Source organism: Oenanthe melanoleuca, chromosome 4 (assembly GCF_029582105.1).
Source record: "Oenanthe melanoleuca isolate GR-GAL-2019-014 chromosome 4, OMel1.0, whole genome shotgun sequence".
NCBI classification, from domain to species: domain Eukaryota; kingdom Metazoa; phylum Chordata; class Aves; order Passeriformes; family Muscicapidae; genus Oenanthe; species Oenanthe melanoleuca.
The window spans coordinates 39,400,417-39,414,041 of record NC_079337.1 but is presented as its reverse complement, the minus strand read 5'-3'; the positions used below and the strand labels follow the sequence as shown (position 1 = coordinate 39,414,041).

Below are 13,625 nucleotides of genomic sequence, written 5' to 3'. Positions count from 1 at the left end.
AGACAGATTATCCAGCCTGAGGATCTTCTTTGAAATCAGCAGATTCTGAGTAGAGTCAGATTTTAACATTCACCTTGTGAGCTACTGGCAAATTAGATACTTGGAGAGAGTGTTGATTTTGATACTTAGTTTTACAAGGATTTGGTGTTTACATTTAAATTAACCATAATGTGTTCTGGGTCTTTCCACCAACATCCCTGAGCTTCTCTCTCAACAGCAGTGATTTATTCTTTACCCTTACTGCCTGGAACACATTCAGTGCTGTTTTCCTAAGCATGATACCTTGACTGTTCTCGGTCTCTGTCTTTTTCCTGTCTTTACACTAAAATTCTAGTTGCAAAAAATGGTTTAAAAGAACTCAATGCAATTATTTTTTTTAAAAAATGGCATAGTAATGTTGTGTAAAGGTTAAGAACAAATTCATCTTTTCATTGGGAACTAGGCTGTAAGATGTGTGAGATCTGTGCCGCTTCCCTTTACATGTTTTTCATGTATTTATTTTGGCATTTTTTTAATCTATAAGCCAATAATATAATAACGACCTTGCATGTTAAATTCCTGATTTCTGACCTCAGAATCAGGCTGCTACTGATACTGCTCTTTCCTGCAGTTCTGCAAGTACGGCGAGTGACTACAGAAAGCGCAGGAAGTCCGAGCCTGCTGTGAGCCATCCGCGGGCACACAGCGATCAGAACGCAAACAGACCCAACCTGGGCCGCACAGACACGCAGGGCTCATGTTCCACCCTTAGGAAGCCTTTAACTAGCTCATCTCCTTCTTCTCCATCAAGAGCAAAAGGTAAGAGGAGACCATATCAGTTAGCAGAAAACTGCTGGTGGTGTGTTGTACTACGCGCTGGTAGCAGCTGCCTCCTGTCACCGCTGCGCTGCCCCGGGGCAGCACGTGAAGCAACAGCTCTGGGCCTTTCATGGAAGGCTAACTTGTTTATTCTTATGGCTGTGATTTTCAGCTGAAATTTGTAACAAGGATTTTCCACTGCTTGTTCTAACAAAAGAGAATTGACTAAAGGAAGACTATGATTTCTACCACAATATATCAACCCTAACATTTTTATTAACTCTGCTACTCTCTTACTAGATTTTTTGTGATTTTAAAACTAGTTTTATTAAACTGAGAAAGTAAATTGAGACAAAAAACCTGTAAGATTAAATATATATCTCCAGGATAGTAGACCTTTTGAATCCACAACTGATGTCTTAGACATTGTCAGTCATCAGAACTTAATGTAATCAAGCAAATATCCATAGTTATCAGAACCTAATTTAATCAAGAAACATCCATAGTGTGATTTTTTAACTTTCTAAATCCTTGGAAGTATTGAGTACAGCTGATGCAATCTAATTAGCTTATTTTTGGCAAGCAACTCACCATCCTGTTACTGTTTTCCACATCTCTCCAGGAAAGAGATCACGGAGTCAGTTGTTCATTTGGATCTGGAGGTTTGGATGGGTTTTTCTAGAAAGATGAAAAGCTTCCAGTAAAATATAAAATAGAAGTAATATATAGAATAACACTACATACAATATGTCTCCTCCTGTTCAAATTATTATCATTCTCTTAATTGCTCTGTTTTGTAGCTGTGTTAATCAGTAAACCTCTGTAAAAGAAAATTCTCAGTGTAAAGAACATAATATCCAGACTGCAACAGAATGTGTCAAAGAAAAGCAGTGAGGAACATTGAGAGCGAGGTGGTTGAAAAGCAAATGTATTTTAAGCATTTAAAACATTGAAGTGTTATAGCAGTAATTTTAAAAGTGGATTAACTCATCCATTTGGTTTACCAGGCTAGGCAGTAAAAAGCTGATAAATTCCACTTGCCTGCAGGTGCCTTTGACTCCACCACCAATAACAAGCACTAAGCATGACTTCAACACTTCTGTGTTTGAAAATCCTTCCATTAAGAATACCTTCCACAGCCAGTTAGCTTTCAGGTGACACTGTTCTCTCCCAGCATTAGGAGCCCTATAGAATGTTAATTTTTCTTGAAATTAACCGATTTGTTAAAGAAGGAGCACATTATAAACTGTTTGATCAAATGGAGTGTTTCAGTTTCAGATCTACATTCAATTTTCTTTTTAGAAAGCAGACTGAGCTGTGTGAAGCATCCTTCCTGAACTGAATGTTGCTACTTGAGACCATTTTTGAAAGCTCATTATGAAAGACCACTGTTCCAAATTTGTCTCATAGTGTCTTCTAGATCTACCATGCACATAAAAATATGTCTTAAATCTTAAAAACTCCAGCCTTTGTTATGGAAGTCAATCTCAGGGTTATTTTTACTTCTCCACTGTGGTTAGGCCCAGTGATACACCTTCCTTTACACTTGTATAGCACTTCCTAAGCTGCCTTTTTCTGTCCTGCATAAGCTGTACAAAACTGTTCTTTTCAGTGCTATCACACAGGGAAGGAGCAGGCTATCTGTGAATGACTTGGAGAAATTTCCTATTTGATCTGATACAAAGATTTCTCTTTATTTTAACTGTCTTAAAATATGTGGATACTCTGAGCATTGTACAGGTTAAAAATCCTAAACAACTTCTTCAGAATGCTCAGGTGGAACAGTCAGTATTACCCTGAGGTCTAGATTTGTTGTGTGGTTTCATCTTTAAATCCTTTGCAGTTTCTATTGTCTGTTGACCTGCTTAAAAATCCCAATTAATCCCCAGTTAATGCCTGATTCCTTATGTTGCTTTGATGGCAGGGGTTGTGGGGGAGATAACATCTCCATAATTAATAAGGAATTCTTTTTGTTGTTCAAATTATCATGAGTGCATTTTTGCAGCTGGAAAATAACTTATTAGCTCTGCTGTCCTAGGCTGTAACAAACTATGTACTGACCTAAGCTGATAGATGCACTAATTGCTATCTCTTTTCTTGTCTTTCTAATGCTTACTGATGCTAATTCCAACTTTCTGAATCTTTTAATTTCTGGCTCTGTCTCTTTTTTACCATGCTGCTCTATGGATTATAAAGGTGGGGATATTAGCAAAGTATATCCATCCCTTTTAAGTTACTCAGTGCACAACCACAACACCTCAAATGAATTAGATTACTGTAGCACTTACAGACAACATTTAGCTGTTCCAAATGATTCAAGAAGGGCAACAAGCTACAAGAATGGCTGGCAAATGACTCGCCAAAATGCAGAAGTCTGGAGCAGCACAGAGGAAGCTGCCTCTCCAAAGAGGAAATCTCGTAGCTGCGATGACCTGTTAAATGATGACCGCGATAGCTATCCCGATGCACAGGCCAAGGCTGAAAGCATGGGCTCTCTCCTCTGTGAGGAGGACTCCAAAGAAATGTGCTCAATGAACTGGAACTCCCCATATGTTGAGGGCCGTGCTAGTGGTAGGTCAAGAGTTCGTCACAGATCTGCACACGATGCTCCAGGGTTCCTGAAGATGTACAAGAAGATGCACCGCATCAATCGCAAGGACTTGATGAATTCTGAGGTGATTTGTTCTGTCAAGTCCAGAATACTGCAATATGAAAAAGAACAGCACAAAGGTATTCTTCAGGGCTGGAGAGAGTCTTCTACTGAGGAGGTGCCCAGAGACATGGTGCCAACCAGAATATCTGAATTTGAGAAGCTAATTCAGAAGTCAAAATCAATGCCGAACCTTGGCGATGACATGTTGTCAACTGTTACATTAGAGCCTCCTAAAAATGGCTTGTGTCCAAAGAGGCGATTTTCTATTGAATCCCTGCTGGAAGAAGAAACTCCAGTCAGACATCCCTCTCAGGTACAACGGAGCTACAAGTCTAAAGCCCTGGTGCCAATTCATATTGAAGTGACCAGTGATGAGCCACAACGATCACACATAGATTTTTCAGACAGTGATCAAGACGGAGTGGTTTCTGATCTCAGTGACTTTATCCAGATAGAGGGTTCATCCTTTTGTAGTGAAAGTGACTTTGATCACTTTTCTTTCACTTCATCTGAAAGCTTTTATGGGTCAGGCCATCACCACCACCACCATCACCACCACCACAGGCATCTCATCAGCTCCTGCAAAGGGCGGTGCCCAGCATCCTACACCCGCTTCACTACCATGCTGAAACATGAAAGGGCTAAGCAAGAAACCACTGAGGATCCAAGGAGACAGGAAGCAGAATCTGGCCTGTCTAAGATAGCATTCCTCGTCAGTCCAGTGCCTTTCCGGAGGAAAAAAAGTGCAGCTCCTAAAAAACAAACTGAAAAGAAAAAATGCAAGTCATCTGTATTTGAAGCACTAGATTCTGCACTTAAAGACATCTGTGACCAAATTAAAGCTGAAAAAAGGCGGGGAAGCTTGCCCGACAACAGTATATTACACAGACTTATTTCTGAGCTGCTTCCAGACATTCCAGAAAGGAATTCATCTCTTAGAGCTCTGAAAAAGAGTCCCACGCACCAGCCTTTTCATCCACTGCCTCAAGATGGTGCTATCCATTGTCCACTGTACCAGAATGATTGTGGAAGATTACCTCTTAGTGCCTCTTTTCCAGACATGGATGCAACTAACAACAATGATAGTGCACTGTGTTTCCAAGGTGGATTAACTTTCTTCCTCTATCCTTGTGATTGACTTATCCAACCTTACACCCTGTGTTTCCCACCCTTTCTCATACCACTTTGTGTCATCTACAGCAAGCTTTCATCCCACAAAATTCTTAGTGAAGGACATAATTTTCACATAGGAGTTTAGGGTAGATAAATCTTCTGTCTATTCACAAAATACAGTAATCAGGACAACTGAAGTAGCAGTGCATTTCAACTAATTGAAACTAAATTAGTTCTGTAAATTATAATGATGTTATTAAGCAGTGAATTTATGCATCATAAGATGCTGGTCAAACTGAAAACAATATGCAGATAACCTTGTCTTTATCACTAAGAAAAAAAGAATCTGAATCTAAAATGTGTTTTATTATATAATTTTGTTAAATATAAGTGATTAAAATGCTGTTGATCCTGCCAGTATCATAGAAAGTCAATTCTGTTTTCTTATTAATCCACTGCTTTGTGTTACTTTTTGTGAATAGATATTAAGGTCATTTTAGGAAGTTTAAATTTCCACTATTCAAACAATACAATTTCCAATTTCTGTGGCAGCAAAACTAATTTGTTTCATAGAATTTCAAAATGTCTCTGAAATTTTGAGAAATGTCCTGTCTTCTTAGAAGGGAATTTCTGAATAATCAAAACTTGAATGAAATTGTCAGGGTAAGTATGACCAATCTCTTTTTAAAGTTACTGCTTTGAGTTGTTTGTTGCTCTGCTTCCTTTTTTTTTTCTTTTTTTTAAATTCTATTCAAAAAAAGAAAAAAAAATACTTGAAAGGTATTGTTGAAATCCCAAATGGATATAAGAGAGAAGGTCTTTAACATAGAAATTATGCAATATTTGATCAGACCCATTTTATCCTTATTCTCACATATTTTGTGTAACTTTTGCAAGTAGCACAATAATAAATATGTATTTCAAGAGAAATCAGAATTGAAGCTGTTACCATCTTCTCTTAACTAGTTGTGATAGACCTATTTAAAATAGAAAATTTGGTTTAAAAACAGCTATAAAACAGTTCAGAACTGAATTAGTCATACTCGAGGCCTGATCATGATTAACCCTGCCAGTTCTACATGAACTACATGATGAGTACTACATGATGAGACTGAAGTTGTTGAAAAAAGTGCTGGTCACATATTGTAGTTGCCAAATGAGAATTTTCCAGTCTGTGAAGATAAGGAAATCCATATTGTCAAGTAAATGTGAGTTTCTAATAGCTTTTGCAGCTATGAATGAGCCTGGCATGAGGAAAGTAATACACTCTGTCAACATTAATATCCCTAAAGTAGCATGGTGAATGAGTAAAGCAGAATATTCCATTAGTTTCCATCAGCACCAGTCATGGCTGAGCTCTACTTTTAATCAAATTTCGTGTTTTGTTGGATCTGTGTGCATCTCTTAGAGCCACACAGAGACCTGAAGGTCATAGCAGATGACTAAAAACTACTAATATTGACTGCAAAAGGAGCTATAGAGAAAAAAGGGAAATTGTTTGTCCTAAGGCTTCTGCATTTTTCACTCCTTTCCAATATCCTTCTCTTACTGCTAGAAATTAAAAAAAAAAAAAAAAAGAGAAAAAAGAAAAAAAGTGTTTGGAGTCATTGTATCTTTAGATTTGTGCAGTAGGTATACATCCTCATTCAGGAACACATGCCATATCAAAAAAGAACTGGGGCTATGATACACTCATTGGGAATGACATGCTTACAACCAATGGCATAACTAATAAAATTATCTCTTTACCTCCATTGTAGTTACCATAGCCTCAAGTTTTTGGGCTTAGCCAACAGCCAGTTAGAATAGGTGAGATGGTTTCAGTTCTTTTCTTTGTTCCATTTGTATTTCTTTAGAAATGTATGAGCTTGGTAACAACAGATTGTGGGAATGAAGACAAACATAAATCACATTTTCACTAGAAAGTACCACTGTAGTAGTAGGAGACTAAGACAGAACTTCTCAGAAGTTAAGAGGCAGTTCATTAAATAGTTCTATTTTCATTTCACATTGGCAACTTGCAGAGCTATAGTGTGTATAAGATTTTGATTTTGTTCTTATTAAAACATGAGAAAATATTCACCATCCTGTAATAAACATTGGTAAACTGTGCCTTAGAAAAGTCTGCCACATAGATTGGTGAGTAATATGATTTGTATCCCATTTCTTAAAACAGAGCTGTTTTTATGAAGTAACATCCTTTTAAATTCCCTTGTGCTGCCTAACATGTGCCCTTGGTAAAGTAGAAATGCATCTTAGATCACTTAGGAGGACACAGTGTTTCTTCACATTTTCTCATTGAAGCATGCTTGAATCATGTGTTGTGCATGTAATTATGTGTTTCCATTGTTGGCATTCCAAAAAAATGTCATGCAACCTGACAAAGTCCAAGTACTGCTGTCATGTCATCCACTTGGCCTGGTAGGGGAGCATCCCTTTTCACAGTAAGGCAGAAATAAACTCTCTCAATCCTCTATCATATAGTTTATTCTGCTCTGGATGAGAGGACAGCCTCAGCCTTTGCTTACAGTTAGTTGCTTGGTTTTTTTCCTTTAAAGGTGCTCTTAATGGTCATATCACGTGCTTTTCTTTCTATTAAATGTAAAATAATAGATTTCAATATCTTTTCACCCCCTTAAACGGAAGCAAGCAGCATCACAGATTTGAATGGTTTTGTTTATTGTAGTTTCACATCATTTCTGTTTTCAGTAGACCAGGAGTCTCCTGGAAGCTATTCTTCTGCTTTCACTGATGTGGGACGATGTACTCCAAGGGAGAGAAGAGGAACTACAGACAAAGAGGTAGTGAAACAACAATAAATAACACAGCAATATCCATATGGAAAATGGGTAATATATTTGTGACAAGATTTGTGCTGGTTTTAAGACATTACAATAATGCAGACCAAAGGAACAGTATCTTTCTTTTTCATTAAGGAGATTGGTGCTTCAAGAAATTAAAATAATATCAAGCTTTGTAAGATAAGCTGTATTCTTCTGTTTATTATTAATTAGATATGGGCATAAATTCACGTGTGTGTTTGGAACAGAAAAATTAACAGATTTGACTGGGGAAGGCTCTTTAGAAACTCAAAGTATTGCACAAAGAAACTGCTTTGGGAGTTTCAAAACAGATACAAAACATCTATATTTCACTGTTATTTTTGTTTGGAAAGCAAACCACTGCTGTTAGTGAATTAGACAAAATCAATTATCCTAAGAGCAGTCTCTAACATCTGTAGCAGCTGGTGATTGTAATTAGATATTGATCACTTGTAGTAATGCTTTGGAAGAGAAAATGGAAGCAGTAAATATTGAAAAATGAAGTATATTATTCTGTATCTTAAGAGCTATAAATGCTCCCCAAACAATGTAAAAGATTACCATATTTAAATTGCTAATATATAAGATTTTACTCTGGGCTATATACCTTGATAAATGGTGGTATGATTAGAACTGAATTCAGATCCATGTTTATATTGCTGCAATTTGATTAAAAGTCTGATTTTTTTTAAAAAGACTTCTCATTACAAAATACAGGCTAAAAACGTTCTAGGAGCCATATTGTGTGTTTCTTTTAAAGAATCTTGTGACATGGAAATACATACATTTGAAATTTGAAAATACGTAAAATACATAAATTACAGGCCATTTTTAAGATCACTTTAAAAGGTTTAAAAATATGAAAGAGGAAAGGCATCTCTATTTCCAGTATGTTTTGTACATTTCAAAGTATTTTGTATTTAAACAGCTCCACTGTTCTTTTAATATCCACTTTTTCTGTTACTTGCTTTAGTAGTTAAAATACCAGCTGTACCAAAATCAGGAAAGACTGATAGGGCTTAGCTATAGTTGATGTGAATCATATGTTGATATGAATATCCCCTCCTGCCTAAAAGACTGTTTTTAATAACAGCAAGAAACTGAAAAATGTTTTTAAATTTAGCCTATCTTCTCTGAAGGAGATCTGTAATGGAAAACTGTATTAGTATTGCAAAATTCAAGTTGACAGGATCCCTATAATAACTTCAGGGACTTTTTATTATAGTGAAGACAATTCTGTTGGTAGGCTAGATTTGCTAGTCTTAAAATGCCAAGAAGGAAGAGAACCAAGTCAAGAACACCTGGCCTGGAATAAAGGTAAAATGCAAAATGTACAAGTATCCCTTTTTATTCCTGTCATAAAAAGATGTGCACCTTTGCATCATGACAAATAGGATCTCTCAGAAATAGCATAATCAGCTCATTCCCTAGAGAGGCATTTTTTAGAATGGGGTGATCTTATCTGTGCAAGTACTTGCAAAAAAGACTAAATCACTTTAACAAATGCCCTCATGTCGTTCTGCTTATCACTTCCCCTGAAGTATCTGGTGCTGGATACTTGTCAGACACAGACTGTCCATGAGTGAGGCTGTTGGGTCAGATCACAGTTTGTATTTTCATTACAGCTTTGAAAAGAGTGAAAGTGTGTCAGCCATACAGGTGAGGAGAGTTAGGGCTGCTTTACAGGGTTTTTTTTTTTTTTTTGGAAACAATATTGAGCTTACATGTACTTGGTGACAGAATTGATAAATGTATGAAAGGAATGTTATAAAATGGTTGCCTGTGATAGCAAGAGAGCTGCACAGATGACTCAGATCACCTCCAGTCCTGTGCTTTCTTAAAACTATGAATGTAATCATAGAAATTAAAAATATTCCAACCATTTTCAGCTGAGAGAGTGCATATATATATATATATGTGTAATCCATCATTTGCAATTGAAAAATTGAAATTCGCCTACAGATAATAAGTTTAACATTAAAGGCACCTAAAATACTACAGAATATTAGGTATGTGTATTTATGTTGTACCTAGAGATCTAGTTGCCTACAAGTCATATTGACATAGTTAACTTTTTTATTTTCCTTAGTACTTCTCTTAAACATCAAGTTGCAAAGTAGTCTGCATTAAAATTTAGCTATTTCTGGTTTTAGAACACTAAGTCCCAAACATCTAACCACCTTGAAAAAGAAAGCTGTTTATTTAATTGCCTATTTCTTCAAGAACCACTGTGAAGCTCAGCTTATTCTCTTTGGATCTTGGTCACCTTTTAAAAACTGAAACACATTTATCATATAGGTAGTACTACCTGAATGTATTAATCACTTTGCCTGTTTTTCAGAAACTGCCAGCTAGAGCTGTATATGACTTTAAAGCTCAAACATCTAAGTAAGTACTAGACTTGTGTTCATTTAAGAATTTGTAATTCAAGCAAACTCTGTCTACCACTTAAGTGGTGTTTGAGCCAGTTTCAACAGCGAATGCCATGGACAGGAGGACCCTGCTTGCTGTCACAGCAGTCCCTGGATTAACAAATTGTGTGAGAAGTTACTTTGTAATAAAATTATCTTAAATTATTGTATTCTCCATTGTATCTGTTTGAACACCTGAATAGCTGTGCATCTTCAGCCTTCTAGAGCACACACTGCATGCTCTTTGTTGTGCACCTACATTTAGGTGACAGAGGATAAATTGCTTAAATTACTGTCATAGATAATGAGTTTATCAAAAGTCTGTATAATACTTCAGCTTTTTTCTGTCTGTCTTTACATACACAGGCTTTCTGCAGGATGTGAAATGCCACATACCAACACAAAAACCAGTGGTCCATAACAAATGATTGGGAACCACTGATTTACGAGATGAGAGAGTCAAAGTAGAATGTCTGCAATTCATTTCTGCTGTTGTTCCAATGATCAAAGACATTTAAGCAATCTTTAGATATGACCAAACATTGACACTAGAATTACATTAGCTGTGTCAGGACAAAACTCACAACTGAAATCTGAAAGAGCAGCACATTAGCTCTTGAAAAGCCAAATGGATGATACAGCAAAGAACTTCCAAACCAGGATCTGAAAATATTCTTAATGATTTTAAAAGTGAATGATTTTTTGGTATCCAACATTTAACATATCACAGTCTTTGAGTATCAAGAAATGGTGAGAACGTAATCCTGTGTTCTTCATGCTTCTGAATGGCTGAAATGAAAAAAAAATGTGTAGAGCAGAAGCACACCAAGCTGTTATGCTGCAGGAAGGTAGTGGTAGGCCATAAAGATGTGGAATACACTCTGTAAATTCCCTACTGAAATCATAAAGAACACACCAAGTACCCCTCTGATGCCTGTCATAAAAGCAGTACTTATACAGGTGATCCAAAAGATATCATACTTGCATGCAGACATCATACTAAGTTCTATGGTGGTAACTAGCAATACTTCCTTGGAATCACAATGTAAACCAGGCCTTTGTAACCTATAGACACTGCATGGGGTTCATAAATGTGTCTCATTTGATTTTCTATGGTGTGATCAACTGGTAAATGTACCACAGCTGTGATGCTTTTTCTTCAAATGTTTAGCTGTTACATTCTGTTTCAGTTCCAAACTGTAAAGATCTCAGGAACCATGCAGGGAGAAGAGTTAAATGTAAAGCTATAAACATCTGATATAAATAAATTTGTTACAGAGAGCTGTCCTTTAAGAAAGGAGATACTGTCTATATCCTCAGGAAAATTGATCAAAACTGGTATGAGGGTGAGCACCATGGAAGAGTTGGAATATTCCCAATTTCTTATGTTGAGGTTTGTTCTTTGTTTTAATTCCTTTAATTAATTTGGATAACAGATCCACAAACCACACAAGAATGATGAAAATCTGCTTTTTCTTTTTCCTTAGAAACTTTCTCCCCCAGAAAAAGCACAGCCTGCCAGGCCACCTCCCCCTGCACAGATTGGAGAGATTGGAGAAGCTGTTGCCAAATATAATTTCAGCGCAGACACAAATGTGGAATTATCACTTAGAAAGGTACAGTTGAGAACTGTCTTCCATCAAAATACCATTATAATGTCTCCTGCTACACAGAATCAATACATTGGTAAATACTCTGCACTCAAGATTTGCAATGCACAAAGCAATGCCATGGTAGGAAACTCTTACCAAAATAGCCTGTTGGCTTGCAGTCTGTCTCAGCTACCTGCAAATACTGTAAATGTGTTGTGCCTTTAATTTGGACTGTGGTAGAGTAGCATATGCAATCATCTGCTAACTGCCCAGCTAAATTTTGAGTTTTCACTTCAATTATCTATTCCTTTTTAAAATTATTATTCCTGGCTGTCACAATTATTATAGTAATGATTTTAATGCAGAATAAATAGAAAATTATAGAAAATGAAATATACCCAAAAAAAAGCCTGAGATATTTTTGTGAATGTAAATATTTAATTTAATAACAGTTCCCTGTTTATAATGTTCTATTATTTTTCCTATGCATATTCTGGTGGCTATACTGCATTGCACATGAGCAAAATAACTGTTTAATTTCTGAAGTTTGTTAGACACTTGAATATTAATACTGTAGATAAACTTTATTGTTGCAGATATTAAATGCTTAGTTGTAAGTAGTGTGTACTTCTCATCCACTGGGTTCTGCCCCTTACTTCTTTTTTTTTTTAAAGCATTAGAGTTCATAGAAGCTTTTCAGTGGTTTGTTTTTATTTTGAACAAAAAGTAAGGATAGAGATGTTTTGTTGCTTACCTAAAGCCTAATCCAGCATTACTGAAAATAATGGGTGCTTTTTACTTATTTGAAATTCGTTAAAGTCAGAGAGGTCTAAAAAAAGCCACCAGGAATAGGAACTTAGAGAAATGACAAACTGGGGGTAATTCGATGTCTTATTTCTTTCTAAAATTAGCTTTTGTGTTCATTGTGGCGATCATAATCTTGACAGCCCAATTTTGGTTTGTTTGAAAAGTTGATTTGCACTGGTTTTCCTTTGTTCCATCTCACTAAAGACAATTGTAGTGAACTCCACATCAACTACAGAAACTAAATTTAAGAAACCCAAGAGAATACAAAACTAATAGGCAAGGATTTGTTTCAGAAAGATATGGTGAAAAGAACATCATGTAAACCAAATGTAGCTCATTAAGTAAAACGTTTGACTATAAAGTTGATGTTTTCCATTTCAATTTCTACAGTCTCTAAGAACAGTGAGGCCCTGCCCATTTTACATAGGAAGAGCACTTTCTTTCTCTCATATTTTCAACAGACTCACACTTTTTAGTTTTCTACCTTTACTTATTCCAATTTTACTGATAATAAAGCACTTGCATGGATTTCATTGTTTAACTTTTACACTCTTAATAAAAAATGGGCATAGCAGTCACTGTTGCATACTAGAGTTGGGGCATCAGCTAGTAGTTTGGCCAACAATTAAAACAGGTTATGTTCCAAAGAAAATTGTTAATGTTAATCTCCCAAGCAAGAAGAGAGGACTATATCAGATGCCCCTCAGATAAAAGAACAGCATATTCAATCCATGCCTAACCCCTCATTTCACTGGGATGGTAGTTTTATATATGGCTATTATCAGTGGGAGGAAAATGGGAAAATGGAGATGAGGCTCAAGACTGATAGGAAACAGCACTGTAGGGAAGATACTATTATGTGTTAAAATAATACCTGTTATGTACAAAATTAACTTTCAATGTATGTTCTGATAACTCATTTTCATAATGCATTTCAGGGAGACAGAGTAATTCTTCTTAAGCGAGTTGATCAAAACTGGTATGAAGGTAAAATACCAGGAACCAACAAGCAAGGCATCTTCCCTGTTTCCTATGTAGAAGTCATCAAAAAGAATCCATCAAAAAGTGTTGATGACTATCCTGACCCTCCAATACCCCAAAGCTATTCTAGTGACAGAATACATCAATTAAGTTCCACTAAGGTAAGGATTTTCTGATGTTAGCTGCCACCCCTAGAGTGGGTTTAGAAGGACGTGTAATTTTTTTTGTTAACATTATACATAACTTAGGTAGTAAGTACACAACATTTTCCTTCTTGCACAGGTATAATTGCATTGCTATGTTGTTAATAAATTATTTTTAATAGACAAATGTGTCTCATATTCTCCCAGGGTTTATGCTCTTTTCTTCATTGGCTATTAATTATTTTTAGTAGAGACAGGCCAACTTTGGGCAGAAAAGTCAAGCCAATAGAGGAAAATTTATTTGG

At 36.2% G+C, this 13,625-nt stretch overlaps 1 protein-coding gene across 8 annotated transcripts in view; it reads left to right on the top strand.

The window, feature by feature from the left end:
- Positions 1 to 13,625, top strand: part of SORBS2 (sorbin and SH3 domain containing 2) — a 204,180-nt gene that overhangs the window by 174,953 nt on the left and 15,602 nt on the right. For 4 of the 8 annotated variants that reach the window (XM_056489219.1, XM_056489220.1, XM_056489221.1 and 1 more), the window contains 7 exons: positions 611 to 798; positions 2,995 to 4,554; positions 7,277 to 7,365; positions 9,728 to 9,774; positions 11,076 to 11,190; positions 11,285 to 11,413; positions 13,135 to 13,338. In XM_056489219.1, the coding sequence (XP_056345194.1) occupies positions 611 to 798; positions 2,995 to 4,554; positions 7,277 to 7,365; positions 9,728 to 9,774; positions 11,076 to 11,190; positions 11,285 to 11,413; positions 13,135 to 13,338 (2,332 nt within the window). The remainder of the gene's footprint in view (positions 1 to 610; positions 799 to 2,994; positions 4,555 to 7,276; positions 7,366 to 9,727; positions 9,775 to 11,075; positions 11,191 to 11,284; positions 11,414 to 13,134; positions 13,339 to 13,625) is intronic. The other 4 variants (XM_056489226.1, XM_056489223.1, XM_056489224.1 and 1 more) reach the window with 1 other exon arrangement.